This window comes from Polyergus mexicanus, unplaced genomic scaffold, assembly GCF_030449975.1.
Source record: "Polyergus mexicanus isolate NDT 795.1 unplaced genomic scaffold, iyPolMexi1.0 SCAF_4, whole genome shotgun sequence".
NCBI lineage: Eukaryota > Metazoa > Arthropoda > Insecta > Hymenoptera > Formicidae > Polyergus > Polyergus mexicanus.
In genome coordinates, this window is record NW_027223324.1 from 9652510 (window position 1) to 9666897 (window position 14388).

Consider the following 14388-nt stretch of genomic DNA (forward strand, 5'->3'; position numbering starts at 1 on the left):
TGTTACTCGACGCCACGAAGCAATCGTTGGAAGCTGGAACCGGACCGGCGATACGTGGCGCGAAATGCGATTTCGCGCGTAACGGCGGACTCCGATCGACAAATTTGTCGCGAATCTTGAATCTTTCGCGAAGAATCTTATCGAGACTTTTGCTTCTTTTATTGTTACGTTGCAACAATCGAGTTTTCTTTCGTTATTTTCTCTCTTATAACTTTATTCTCACTGTGAGATTAAAGACGAGTATCTTGTTCGTCGATTGATGCTTTCTTCATTGTCGATTTGTACTTTATGAATTTGTCGTATAAAAGTCAATTTACTCGTACATACCGCGCATGATTTACAGCAATCGCGACGAAACGAGATATAGATCCATTCCAGACGCGTTCCTGAACACGATGCCGAAGAAATATACGAAGAACACTGTCGCGAAGACAGATTTACCGAATCGTGCCGAACTGGAAAAGCGAAAGGGACGTACTGTAACGAACGAAAGTGAAGTGAGCCGTAAACTGTCACGGCGGCGACGCCTGGTGACAGATACGCGAAACACCACGTGCTACGATCTAGATCGAATATATTGGTCGATAAAAAAAACGACGAAAATATTTATTGTTATAGGGAAGATGCTCAGTTTTTTTATTTTCATAATAGAAAAATCAATAAAGTAACACACAATTTTTGAAATTTAAATAAAATATGGTATGTTTTGTTTCCCTAATCTTACTTCCTACAACTTTCTATTAGATCGTATATAATTCTCTCTCTCCCCCCCCCCTCTCTCTCTCTCTCGACATTCTTTATGTATTTTTATATAAATATAGAAAATGTTCTCTAAATGTCATACAAATTTGAATAAAAAATTAAATTAAGTAACTCACTATTTAATTGCAATAGAACAGGTGGAATATATAACTGGTTTTATACTCCGTCTTCGATTTTTATACATTTTGAATATTGCAATCTTTCGTTTATCAATTAGATAGAAAATCACGAAGATACGTAATATTGGGATTAGGTTAACACGATAAAAAAATTAATTATAATTTTTCTTATTTATCAATCAATTGAGACTGAATACAAATAATATATTTGTTCTACGAACACAGTATCGCTCGTAGCAGTCGCGTTTTTTTTTATGCGACTTTTGTTGATTAATACCTGCGTGTCTCCGATGAATATATGTTAAATTTCCTCTTCCACGAAATGCGTCAAGGCGATTGGTGCTGATCCAAGCGAGTCGCGGATGATCGTAATGCGAGATTGTAATCGTGATGCAACCGCGCTGTGGCGTAACAATGCCGATTTGAGGAAACGCGAATGCGCGCATCGCGATAAAAGGCGACAGTCCGCCGATTGTAAAACGCGCAAACCACCTACGATAAAACGGATAAAAGTAGGCGCTCCATCGCGCGAAAAAATCCTTCAGATTGCTCGGCAATTAGGCGGCAAAGTTAATGATACGTGACTGTGTACACACCTATCTTCAGGTATCATTGGGAATGATATGTACGATGTGACATATCTATCTATGACGTATATATTTAATGGTTGAGAAAAAAAATGTCGATAAAATAAAATTTTTTATATTTACACACATATATTTTATATTTTGTATTTAAAAATCAATATCCATAAATCTATATTTATAGATTAATTTAAATTGTGTATTTATATTTTAATAAATAAATCTCGTTTCGCGAAATAGTTAATATTTACCGATAAAAATTGGCGTGTCGATGTCAATCGAATATATAAGCCCATCATACAAGTTGAAGTCCCTATTAAATGATTACGAAATAGCAAGCACGATGATGCACGGCAATTATGGTACACGCGGCTATCACCTCGCCACTTCCGTTCTTCGGCAATCTTTGCGGGCATCAGTTATTCGGTCGCAATAAAACGTAATAAAACCGCTTAGCTCAGCTTAAGTAACCTTAATCATTTCTCCGGATAGTTTCTCTCCGCGAATGCAATATACACAAAAGCCTAATATTTTACAGTCAAAAATCATATATTACTAATCTAACTGCATTTTCATAGACGTTGTAATAAATCGCAAGTTAAAAAAAAAAAAAAAAACCAATCACACGTTACCATCGCAAATCTTATAAGAAAATTATTTCGATATAATACAATTAAATTCAAAAATAATATTTTAGGAAATTATTATATATTTTTATCACAATTAAAAAAAAAAAAAAACATTAAATTTAATGTTAGACAAAAGCTCATCTCTAATATATGCGCATGTCGGATAACAGCGTTATAATGATCGGTCTTGCTAGCATTCATCTTTATGCATTCGACAACAAACTTTATGCTTGCATTCATATCTTAACGAGAACGAAGATCCTAACGATGACGAATCATATACTGCATGTCGTTATACTTACTACTCGTGTTTAAGACTCACCAATCACATATGCATGCGATATTTTTTCTCGCAGATACGAGGAATACTTTGAAAACGTCAGTGTCTCGCGAGTTATATGGAAAATTATATCTTCGTCAAAATTCAAAATTAATTTTGAATATTTATTATTTAGATTTTAAATATCAAGACAAATTTTAATTATAGAAATCGATTAATTATATATTTCGTATTAATGCTGTTCTTGTCGTCACGTTCTCAGCAAGGATGTTAATCATTTTATTATGACTATCAGAATCCAAGATACACACATAAAGTGCGTTTCTCACGATTGTAGTACAGTCCTTATCGGTGTGGAGATCTCAGCCTGCGAATAGTAATTAACATTTCATTCAGGATATGGTTAATCAAATATACGAGAGAAACAAACGGGAAATCTCTTTCAGATACGAAGGCCAAAGCTATGGAATTAAAATTCATATAAGTGTGTACGTTTTAATAATATCTTTGCATTCATATTATGCCTTGTGTGTGATACATTTTTCATTATACGATATATGGTACATTGCGTAAAATCTAACAAATTATCTATTATAAAAATAGAAGTGAACCCCATACAGCACAGAACATTGCAGCAATGTTCTGTGTTGTATGGGACTCTATATGTATACGCGCGACAATATTTTATGAAAATATTTTCCAAGTATTAAACCCCCCTTTAGATTATGTATTGTGAGTGTGTCATACTGTGTCAATAGATTATATTTAATTCGTCATAAATTTCCAAAACATAAGCAGTAGAATTTAAACGAACAAAATTACAGTATTAATATTAAAACTTTATTACACTCTCGAAAATATTAGAATGTTATGGTCGATTGAGTTTTACTATTTACATTTCTTTTGTGTACAATAATCTTTATTTTTTGCCATCAGCGTCATGAAGGTAATCATAGCGAGACTCTTTTAAACGTATCTGGCGTATCCGATCGTATCAGCTGTTCGAAAATACAAACGGGTCATAATTATCGCCATAGACTTAGTAAATATATAGATTGTAAATCCATCTTCCATCTCAACCGGTCGCGTATCAAAATTAAAAAGAGAGCATAATATTTCACCAATTTGTTTATCGTTGTTTAACTTGATTGACTGGGTATATAGATCTCCTTATTTATATAGAAATAGAAGGAGTACGAATAATTTATCTCTACGCCTACAATCTCTTCATATATATATATGCCTATGTTTATAATCCCCTCTATTCTCCGAGAGAGAAGACTAAACTCCCGAAAGCTCTCTTTCTCCTTCTAATTTCGGCGCGACGCTTGACGCGCAGTCTATGCTTACTACGTCCACGGTCACCGCGCATGCGCGCGCATGGCGAACACTCGGTACTCGGTTCACGGTTGCCGACGTTGGCAACGTGAGTTTCGGTTTGGAGCGCGGCGGAGTCGGACGTCGGGTGACCGCGAACGAGCGAGGCGGTCGACAGTGCGTGAATATTTTATTCGTATGATGCGTAAACATATTAGTTCGTGACGCGTCGCGCGTCCTCGTCATCGTCGCATAGATCGCGCGACACAACGGCAAAGTGCTTCGCAATTGTACCGGGTGAATTTTAACGAACGAACGGAGGATACGTGCGCGAGTAACAGAGCCAACTTCCGAGATGTGGAGTCCGACGCACGTTCAAGTGACAGGTGGGTGAGCGATGCCGCGCGAGTGGCGTGAAACGACGCCCCCTTTTTTTCGATAGATACGATCGAACGCTCTCGCAGACGCACCGCGGCGATACGCATACCGTAAACGCGATTATCGCCGTACGAGTATACGTAAGGTTACGTGTCCTCGCTCGGAAACTAGGCGAACGAAACCTCTCGCGGTCTCGTCGCGCTGCGCAGGAATGTATCCGGTGTTGTCCGAGCCCCGATGACGCGAATGCCGTTTCGTATTCGTCACGTATTCAACGCAGATAAAACTGTACGTTTACCAAGAATATTCGTTATCGTATCGCGATGTTAAAAATTGAATTTTATAAAAAGAAGATAAAAAATATGTGATTTTCTTTAAAATACATTCCGTTATTTTGCTTCTTCAGAGGAAGCTTTGTTTTTTTCATTCTTTTTATTTTTAATAAAAAAACTAATTCTCTAAATCTCTTTATAGAAGAGATGAAAATAAGAGATCGTGCGCGTTGGAAAATTTTTTAGTCTTCTGCGACTTTTTTAAGATAATAATTTTATCAATAGCATATTAAATGAATCTTAAGGTCTAGCGTGTCTGTTGATGCTAACATAAGATGCGTCATATGAGAGAGTACGAGATAATTTTATCTCGTATTCGAGATAAAGTTATTTAAATTTTTTAAGAAATATTCTCGAAATCTTTATAACAGTGATACGAATAATAAATTATTAAAAAGCTTTAATCTCTCTCGTGTTCCTTATATAAGATTATAATCTTATCAATGATATAGATGACGAATTTCAAGGTTCAGCTTATATGTCAATGTCAGGATGTATCATGAGAAAATATTTTGAGATATTGTCTTTTATCGTCTTCGTTATCTTAAATCAAAAAGGACGTAATAAAGAGAGCGGAGCAGCACATGGCGCACAAACAAAGGATACTGTTCTGAGGTATGTCACCGAATCATCGTAGTCGGGGTGCAACGTGTATTTAAGATCGAGAATGCATCACCATTCGAAAGTAATTTTTCCTGTTCGCATTGTGCTTAAATGTAAACCTCGATTTTACTTTATCACGCGACATAATAATTTCTAAATTTTAGATCCTATAATTTTCATATAATTTCTAAATCCCACACTTTATGTATAATATAATTTTCTATAATTACGAAGAAATGTAAACAAAAAAAAACACATTTATATATTTTTTATAACTTAATATTTATAATCTAATATCTCTCGATTAAGTATTAACTTTTTAAGTATTAAAATTACAAATTACTATATATTATAAATATATATAAAATTAATTTAATCAAATTAAATATATTTAATATATATATTTATTATTTATATTAAATATTTAATATAGATTTTACTATATTTTTACACTATTGATAATATACGCGTGAAATGATTTTACAGTTGGACAAATTAATTGAGAATAATTTTACATTATTTTAATTTACCTGTCTCTCTTTTATTTTTATTTTTATCTATCAATCGTACTTTCTTCATTTCTTGAGATTATTGTATGTAAGAAGATCGACGCACGTTCGTCGTTAGTTCTGTTTTTCTTCATTTTTATTGCTTACAGTTTCTAGTAATCTCAATTAACTCCGATAAGTAATTAAACGCAATTCAATTATGTATCGTTTTGCTACATATGGATATAGCTCACGGAAATATATCAATTTCACATGTCCAATGAATATTATTTTATTTAAAAGAGATCATCCTGTGCATTTTCTGTATGGTGAAATTTATTATATGTATCTATATATTGAAATTAAATATATCAAATATGCGCGCTCATCGGCCATGATATATGTAATGGCTCATCTTTCTGTTATATTTAATGTCGCGATAAAAATTATTTTTATCTAGATTCAATCGTTGGGGAGAAAAGTTTGCTTTAAATATTTTCTTTCTTTTCTTTTCGCTTTTCTTTTAGGCTCACTCAAATCTCCGAACGACTCATTGTCAGGATATTTTTTTTTTTTTTTTTTTTAAACTTTCAACGCGCAGTTTAAGCAGGCTTTAATTAGATTTCGCCGTTCACCGCGAAATTGATCGCAAGATAAAGAGTCTTGTTACCGAGAGTGCAACTTAATTCGCGAAAGCGCATGCTCGTGTTAGACAACTTGTCCTCTTAATTAGCACGCGCGAGACTTTTACCTTCGGGCGTTAACGGGTTCGTCAAATATGAGAGTATCGCGGTCGAATTGACGGCACGTGTGTCGTCACGTGTATGTACGCGACGCGGAGAACCAGATGTTTGACATCTCTGTGCTCGAGTCTCTTGGCTGAAGCCGAGTGCGAATCCGAATGATTTGCCAGATTAAAATTCACAGGATTCTTTGTCCTTCGAGAAAAGAATTAAGATCGATAATTATACTTTTGCAACGAACTATACGAAGTATATATACAGTACTTATGAATCCTCTTTTCGCGATGCTTGAAGAATCATCGAGTGACAAGTTTCTATCTCTTTCATATCTCGATGCAAAATAGGCGACGCGTGAAAGCATGTTTAGCGGTTATTCGATGTTCCCCTTTCTGCCTCTGCCACAGGCCAAGTGGATCTTCAAGACCCACGATATTCGAATAAGAAAGTTCTTTGAATCTCATATTTTTAATTTCGTTTTTTTTTTTGCATTATTATTTTCATTTAATTTGAAATAATTTCAGATGCAAAAAATTTGTGTAAAAAGAATTAACAATATAAAATATGTAGTATAAAATTAATGCGATTATTTGAATAAAATTGGATCTAAAGAGTTCGGAAATCTTTTAAAAAGATAAAAAAGATCGATTGAACATCGCGTGTCGTCGGATTGTTACGATCGCGGATACGTTGTTGGGATGCACAAAGCGTTGAGAAGCACTTCTATCCGAGTAAACGGTATTTGGCTGCGGCTTTATCGCGATAAGGACTTTGAATCCATCGACTCGACTCCGAGACCACGGAGGAGATAGAATGCGCGACGAGAGAGTCGGTTCTGCTGACTCTCCTCGATGCGCGAGAAATCAAGCAATATGCACCTCTTCGTATCTCACACATTCATTACGGTTCATCGCCGTTGCACGTGTGAGAACGAGGAAATGCCTCCTACAGTTATTCGGTAACGCTTCGCGTTAGGACTAACGGATTATAATTGGGAGATACGCGGGTTTTGCTTCCTCCTTCTTATTTAACGTTTATTCCGTGATCATTTTACGAATATTTGCATATCAGATTCTTCGATTTTTGAAAAAATGCGTCTATAAAATCGGAATGATGTATGTGAATTCATTGTTTAAACTCCGTATTTTGCGAAGCTGCGTGAAATGATTTCATTGTTAAATGATCTACGTGGAATTTCTCGCTTGATTACAAGCTTTAATGCCACACTCTCAGAAAGGATTTCTGATAACGAGACAAAAAATATTCTTGACATATTTAATCGTATCAGAACCTTATGCGGTATAAAAATAAAACAATTTTAAAATTAAATCAATAATTCCTTTTCTTCTCTCTCGAATTAAATAAGATTGTCTTACTATCTTGAGACAAGAGTAACATATACAAATCTAAGCTTATATATTCTTGCATTTAGAATAACTTGATGTTAGATAGCTACAAATTTCCATCTTCATCTTTGTGAGAAAATTAACGGGATAGCACCAAGAGCATTTTATTCTAGATTTAAGAATTTTCCATTTAAGATTAAAATATTCCTTTTTCAATAATAAATATGATTGTCGCTATATCGATCCTATTTTATGATAGATTGAAGAGTAATAGCATTAGATCCGGAAATCTTTCCTGTGGGTGCACGATGTGCCGTTTATATATATACCTTGCGTGCAAAAATTCAATCAACTCTCAAAAAATCTATAATTCGCAAATCTTACATTTGATTATTGTTAACGTTAATATTAATCGTAATTTTATTAAATGACAATGACATTTAAAATATAAACTTTGTGAACACACTTATGAATTATTTTATTATACAATATCTTATACAATGATATCTTATACAGCTGATATAATTGATACCTCTCTTCTTTTTCTCTCTCTCTCCATAATATTTAATAATATCACCGTAATGCTAAAAAGAATAAACAACATAAAATAATGAAAATAACAGAATGATTGATTTATCGGAATCGCGAAATCAGTGTAATGGGGCGGTAACTGATACATACGTAGCTTTTACTCTGATATAAGCGAGAGCAATTATGCGCGAAAGCTATGACGTGAGATTTTCTCGTAAACACGCGGATTGAAAAAAGTCGATTGATTATAAAGAATTTTCTATTTTCACGATGACTTACAGCTGTTTTTTACGGCATTAATACTTAAATTCTAGTGCATGCAAATGTGAATATTTGAATATGCGTACCTGTTTATTTAGTTTATTACGAACTATGAGCGTATATTATTAATATTAATAAAGGTTGTGAACTGAAGGATAGATCGCGCTAAAATAATCTGTTCGGTTGGCAATTTATTCCAAGTGTACCTTGGAATGTAAACATTAAATAATACAAATTGTAATAATGCGTAAACAATTGTCTTAAATATTTGTTACGTAGCTGTTTGGGTGTGTGACAGTATTCCTTTTTATTTATTTACAGTTCAGAGGGCCAAGGACTTACTGACTAAAGGAAAACACAGTGAGTATCGTATTTTTAATCCTATTACACTAAAATTTTCCCTATTTCTATTTTTAAAAAGAAAAACAAAAAGTTGCATCAAATATAATTATTTAAAATATTTGAAAATCAATTGAATTATAAAAGACACCTCTTTTCAATCTCTTGATATTGTTTCGACGTTTTACGAAGCGTCCTGTACAAAATAATGTTAAGATTTCTCAATAAACCAGTTGTAACTCATCGACGCGTGCGTTTCTTACTTTCTTACATGTTACTACGCATATTCATGCCGATACCGTATTCCGCTGTTATTTTAGATCATGAATCATCCGGTTTTTGTTAGCAAAGCACGTTTGCAAAACAATGCACGAATTTATGTCATTGTATAAACAAACACGTTATGCCAGTCTTGAATTTCGTCCAACGCGAATATAGAATTCCTTTATCTCAGCAAAATCGAAATACGCAACATAATCTGTCGCAAAATTTTGAATCAACGATGATTTCTACTGTAATTAAATAATAAATGTTGAGTTTCGTAAGAAATACGCTTTGATAAAAAATGAAGATTTATTATTTATCAACTAGTTTAAAGATACGATATAGGAAAAAAAAAATAAAAAGTTTTTAGCATGAAAAGAATGGAATTACAAAGTCTTCTGGATCTTATCGATATCGTAATTTGTCAATTTAAAGAAAATAATTTTAAAATATAAAAATTTTAAAGAGTAAAATATTAAAAAGAGCACGTGTATTTTTTGACTCGAACTCAGTAACTTTAACTGTGCATTATGCTACATAACTGTTATTAATGCGATGGACGTATACATACATATATCTGTTTATTATCTTTACGACCTAGTAATTAATATAATTGTGTACGCGACGAGTTGATGGTTTGATGACACGCGTTCTCAATGCACATTGTGATATTACAATATTTATTACCTCTGCAACTAAATAAGGGAACACAGCACCGTTAATGAAATGTACATTGCAACTAATAACGAGTTTGCATTTGTGGAAATATATGAATTAAAAGCTTTGTTATCCGATCAAATTACATTTCCTTATTCACAGACGAAAATGAAACAAACATTAAATATCTATATACTTATATATAAATTACTTTTATTGTAAGTAATATGTAAATGTTAAAACAGTTTTCTAATTGATATCAAAAGTTGAAATTCAGATAAAAAACTTATTTTTTTTATCAAGTGAATATACTAAGCAAACTCGTTCACAATAGTAGAGTTTTTGACATCAAAAACGGACAAAACTCCGCATATCTTTCTATCGGGACAGATCTTTAATTCCCGTTACATACGTCTCATTAATCTCCCGACCTTTTGACCATCTGTCGCCCACACGTGAAACGACACGCCGAATTGTGACTGTACGTATGCAGAAACCAACGACTGCTTCGTAACTATCGCCCTCGGTAAGGAAAAGTACCAGACGTCAGTGAAGGAGAAGGCTACCAAGGACGTGGAATGGCACGAAGAATGTGAGCTACTCATACCGGAGCAGGGAAATACCGCGGAAATCGTCCTCACCGCCCTGCATCGCAATTTCTTGGGTGTCGACGAGTTCCTCGGCACCGTCAGCGTACCACTCTCGAGCTTTGACGTGTACGAGAGGCCCAAAAACAGATGGTATTGTGATGGTTTTATGCAAATCTATTAGAAAAATTGCTCGGGAAAGAGAAATCGCCGCGGCCGTATCGCTATCTCATTAATCGCCCGCATTCCTTCTTCTATTATTAATACATAACTGTATAATTAAACATTCACTTTGTGTGGCAATAAATTTTTAACGTAGTTGAATATTCAAACATTTTTTTTTTTTCTCGTGCTTTATATAATTTCCTACAATTCATTTTTATTCATTTATATAATGTGTTTTCGGAATTCATCTTTTTTCAAGTAAACATTGCTTTATAAATTTTTATATTATCGCTATATTACTAATATATATATCAAAACTTTAACAAATAATATTATTCGATTGTGTAAACTATAATATATTTTACAAAAGTAAGCATGTATATTATTTATTTGTTGTCGATAAAATTATGAGGGAATAAATGCGCTTGTATTAGGTACACCCTTAACAGCAAACCAGGCAAAGAGAATACAAAGGAAAGAGGCGAGCTCGAAGTGAGGATTGGCTTTATTGTGAAGGCTGGAAGTCTGACTGATCTAAGCAAGAAGGAGCGTCACAAAAGTTCTTTAGGCCAGTTGTCTACAGCTGCACAATCAATCGGCGGTAGTTTGCTTAGTATCGGTAGCCTCGAAAAACGTAAGGGTCTTAAGAAACTGGCCAAGTCAATCGGAAATAAAGTCAAAGGGAAAAGCAAAAGTCGGCTCGATGGAAACAATTTGGATGAAAAGGAAGAACACCAATTCAGGATCACGCGCCAGGAACCGGGTGAAGCTGATCCTGGTGTCATTAGCGAGGACGAAGACGAATTTACGGTAAATCAAACAATCAAACACATGTATATCCTAATTATAGCATTATGTTTTATTATTATGCTAAGTTTAATATTTATAATTATACCCTGTTACAGTATTAATTTTGAGGTGAAAAAGTTAATTAATTTTATTATTTTTAGTTTTGGTGCATAAATATGATCATAAAAATATATAAGAAAAACATATATGTATATAAGTGTATATAGTATAAAAGCAGAAAATCAGAGAAAAATATTTGAAATAAATTTAAGTAAATTTATCTGTATATCTGTTGGAGATAGTTTCCAGTTAAAAGTAAGATAATTTAATTTGTTATAGTTTGACGATCTATCTCATAAAAGCTCGGCCTCGTCGCTGAACGCACCCATGCCGAGCACGAACAGAGGCAACAATGGAATTCCGAATGGTTCGCAGAACAATGTCTCGAGCGAGTTGCACGTGCCACCAGCGCCAATTAATGCCGCGCCAAACAAGCCCCCACGATTTGTCATGAGCGCGTCTGCTACGAATCTGTCAAAGGTCGACAATTTGACGAAGGACGACGAGTGGGGTTTGAAGCTCTACGGCAAGCAGTCAAGCAGCGTACCTAAAAGGTGAAGTCATATTTATTATTGAGAAAAAAAGTATAAAAAGGAACGATAATGCGTTTGACTTGATAAAAATGTCTAGCAATAATAAAATTGTTGCACGGATATAATAAAAATATAGAATACATTTATTTGTGAATAAAATCTATGGAAATAATTAAATAACGTTGCGCGTGTTGTACTTATCAGATGGGACAAACCTAAGATCATGGTGGACGAATTGCAGAATAACAAACGCGATGCATCGCCCATTCGTTTGCCATCACCGGTCGCGTTTAGATTGAAAGATCCTCCGGAACCACTAAGTCCGGCGCCGAGAGAGATCCTTCATCCAAAGAACAAGGACGAGAAGCTCGCAAGCAGAGAAAAGCTCGTCGCGAGCAAAGAGAAGCTCGCCGTAAGCAAAGAGAAACTCGCGAAGGAAGACAAGATAAAAGACAAAAAGGATGACAAACATGGTCCACGAAGTCCCAAGGAAGAGAAGCACGTAAAGAAAGACAAGAAAAAGGATAATAAGGAGAATAAGTTTAAGGATTCTAATGACGAGAATCATCTGTCTTCCGAAAGGATTATCATCGGTGGCGAGGACGCAGTTAAGAATGCCGCAAACTCTAAAAGTCGCCTGCCGCACGAAGTTCTTAATCAGTTCGAAGGGAAATCAAGAGAAGTAAATATATCTTTATACATAAAAATGTTTCTTTTAAATTAGTTTAATTAATTTAAGATTTTATTATTTTATTGTATCGAAGGAATATAACCCCTATTTTTTTCACCAAACAAATGTGTTTTGTGTTTTTATCAAAATGTGTTCTATTTGCAGGATATAATAGAACTGGCGTTGCAATTACAAGGACAAATCACGGAGAAGAACAAGAGACTCACCGATCTGGAAGATTATATCGATGCGCTGTTGTTACGTGTAATCGAATGCTCGCCGCGATTACTTCAGAATCCATATCAGAGGCGACTATCATCTCCCGGAAATCAATAAATCATTAATCCTTGATGATAAAACCTTCCTGTTTCCATTTTGGGACCCACTTGAGGTATATTCCCTTTGATACTTCGATATTAGTAATACTTTCTTTAGACATGACTGACGAGTTGCAAATGACTATTTGTTGTATTAACATCTCGTATTTTAATTTATCTTTTCTCTTGAGCTACAACTTAAGAAAAGTATATAATGTCCCCACAGCAGCATTGCACATAAATGAAATTTATTTTCCCTTATTTATTTGTAATTTATATTTAACACCGCGAAAATAATTGGATTATAGAAACACGAGTAAGAAATAATAAGTAAATAATAATTTATTCAAAGTTCGAGTTATCGATATAAACAATGAATACAAGATGTGGATGCCAGTTGGAAATGATTCGTTCCATAACGTCTGTCTTCCCAATATACTGAAACAAAACCATTGCAGCATGTTCGAAAATTTGTATTTGTTCGCGATTGAGATTTCCGTCCAATTGACAATTTGCAGGAAAACTAACGGACACAACTGTATTTCTTTATTGCTACCTATTATTGTAAATTATCTATCTAAGAATTTTTTGTAAGATAAGTAAGAGTTCTACAAAATGGAGCTAATAGAAAATAGAAGCTGAAATTTACACAAAGCAACGTTCGATAAAAAAATGTGCCTTCTGTCTTACATACGTGCACTTATATTAATTCGGACCATGTCTTGTTAATTAGATCATTATTTAAAAGCATTGTTAAAGAGAGATAATATTTAAATGTTCAATGTGTTATACATATATACAACGCAATAAATTTCAAATGTTTGGAATGTTATGTGATTTATTATTCCAATATTTAGAATTAATAACTAATATTAAATAAGTTTGGTATTTTTTATTTGTTTTTCGTGCACGCGGTGCGTATGTATTTATGTGTACGTAATTATGTGTTCGATATTTTTATATTATTTTAGATATCAAAAAGTTTCATGATTTAATGAATTATTCCGATTAATATCCTATTAAAATATTTCAAATATTATTTCTCTACGCTAAATTATTAATCGATGTATACATTTTTAATATGATTTATAGTGCTTTAATCGATTTGACGTTTCGAAAATCGGAATCAATATTGTGATTCTCGAATAATAAAGTGTACTGCAACTATTTATATACTCGGATTCGTTCGAATATTCTGATTATTTTCTCGTAATTGTAATTGTTTGAAAGTGAATTTTTCAAACAAAGAAAGCTAACGCAGGTATTTCATTAGATATTTCATTAAGTATCAGCATAATTTATTATTGCATGAAATCTTTTTATTTTTACAAAGATCCATGAATGTCAACGCTAGATATGTACTTATATATATTCGTTCTATAATTAATTGGATTTATCACATGATATAAATATGTATATATACATTATTATGTTATATTATATATATTTTTCATCATGATATATGTTGTAAAACCATAAAAAATCAAGATTGAATTTTCCACTGGACAAACGATCGATGTTTTTAGGTTAGTCAATAAAATTGTTCGGCGTGTCTTGCGGCGTTGGTGGCGCTCGGGATGATTGCGCTAGATGCATATTACGTGATAGAGACGATCGATGTGATCCTCCGCATGTCC

At 33.8% G+C, this 14388-nt stretch overlaps 1 protein-coding gene across 2 annotated transcripts; it reads left to right on the forward strand.

Moving 5' to 3' along the window:
• The first annotated feature begins 3795 nt into the window (after positions 1-3795).
• Positions 3796-14366, forward strand: Rip11 (Rab11 interacting protein). 2 transcript variants are annotated; one of them, XR_011446819.1, is made up of 8 exons: positions 3796-4077; positions 8692-8730; positions 10124-10370; positions 10817-11192; positions 11511-11785; positions 11969-12446; positions 12600-12825; positions 14278-14366. XR_011446819.1 is itself a non-coding variant. In XM_070294777.1 (7 exons), the coding sequence occupies exons 1-7, from the start codon at positions 4047-4049 to the stop codon at positions 12768-12770; spliced, it is 1617 nt and encodes a 538-aa protein (XP_070150878.1). In that variant the 5' UTR covers positions 3796-4046; the 3' UTR covers positions 12771-13836. The 2 variants fall into 2 exon arrangements, 1 of the variants encoding a protein (XP_070150878.1); XM_070294777.1 differs by lacking the exon at positions 14278-14366 and having other exon boundaries at positions 12600-13836.
• Positions 14367-14388: the final 22 nt, after the last annotated feature.

Bases quoted from the DNA above. Each gene is read 5' to 3' on its own strand.
- Rip11 (XM_070294777.1), top strand. From the start codon at position 4,047: ATGTGGAGTCCGACGCACGTTCAAGTGACAG. The intron at 4,078-8,691 runs GTGGGTGAGCGA...ATTTATTTACAG, and splicing joins GACGCACGTTCAAGTGACAG to TTCAGAGGGCCAAGGACTTA. The intron at 11,193-11,510 runs GTAAATCAAACA...AATTTGTTATAG, and splicing joins AGGACGAAGACGAATTTACG to TTTGACGATCTATCTCATAA.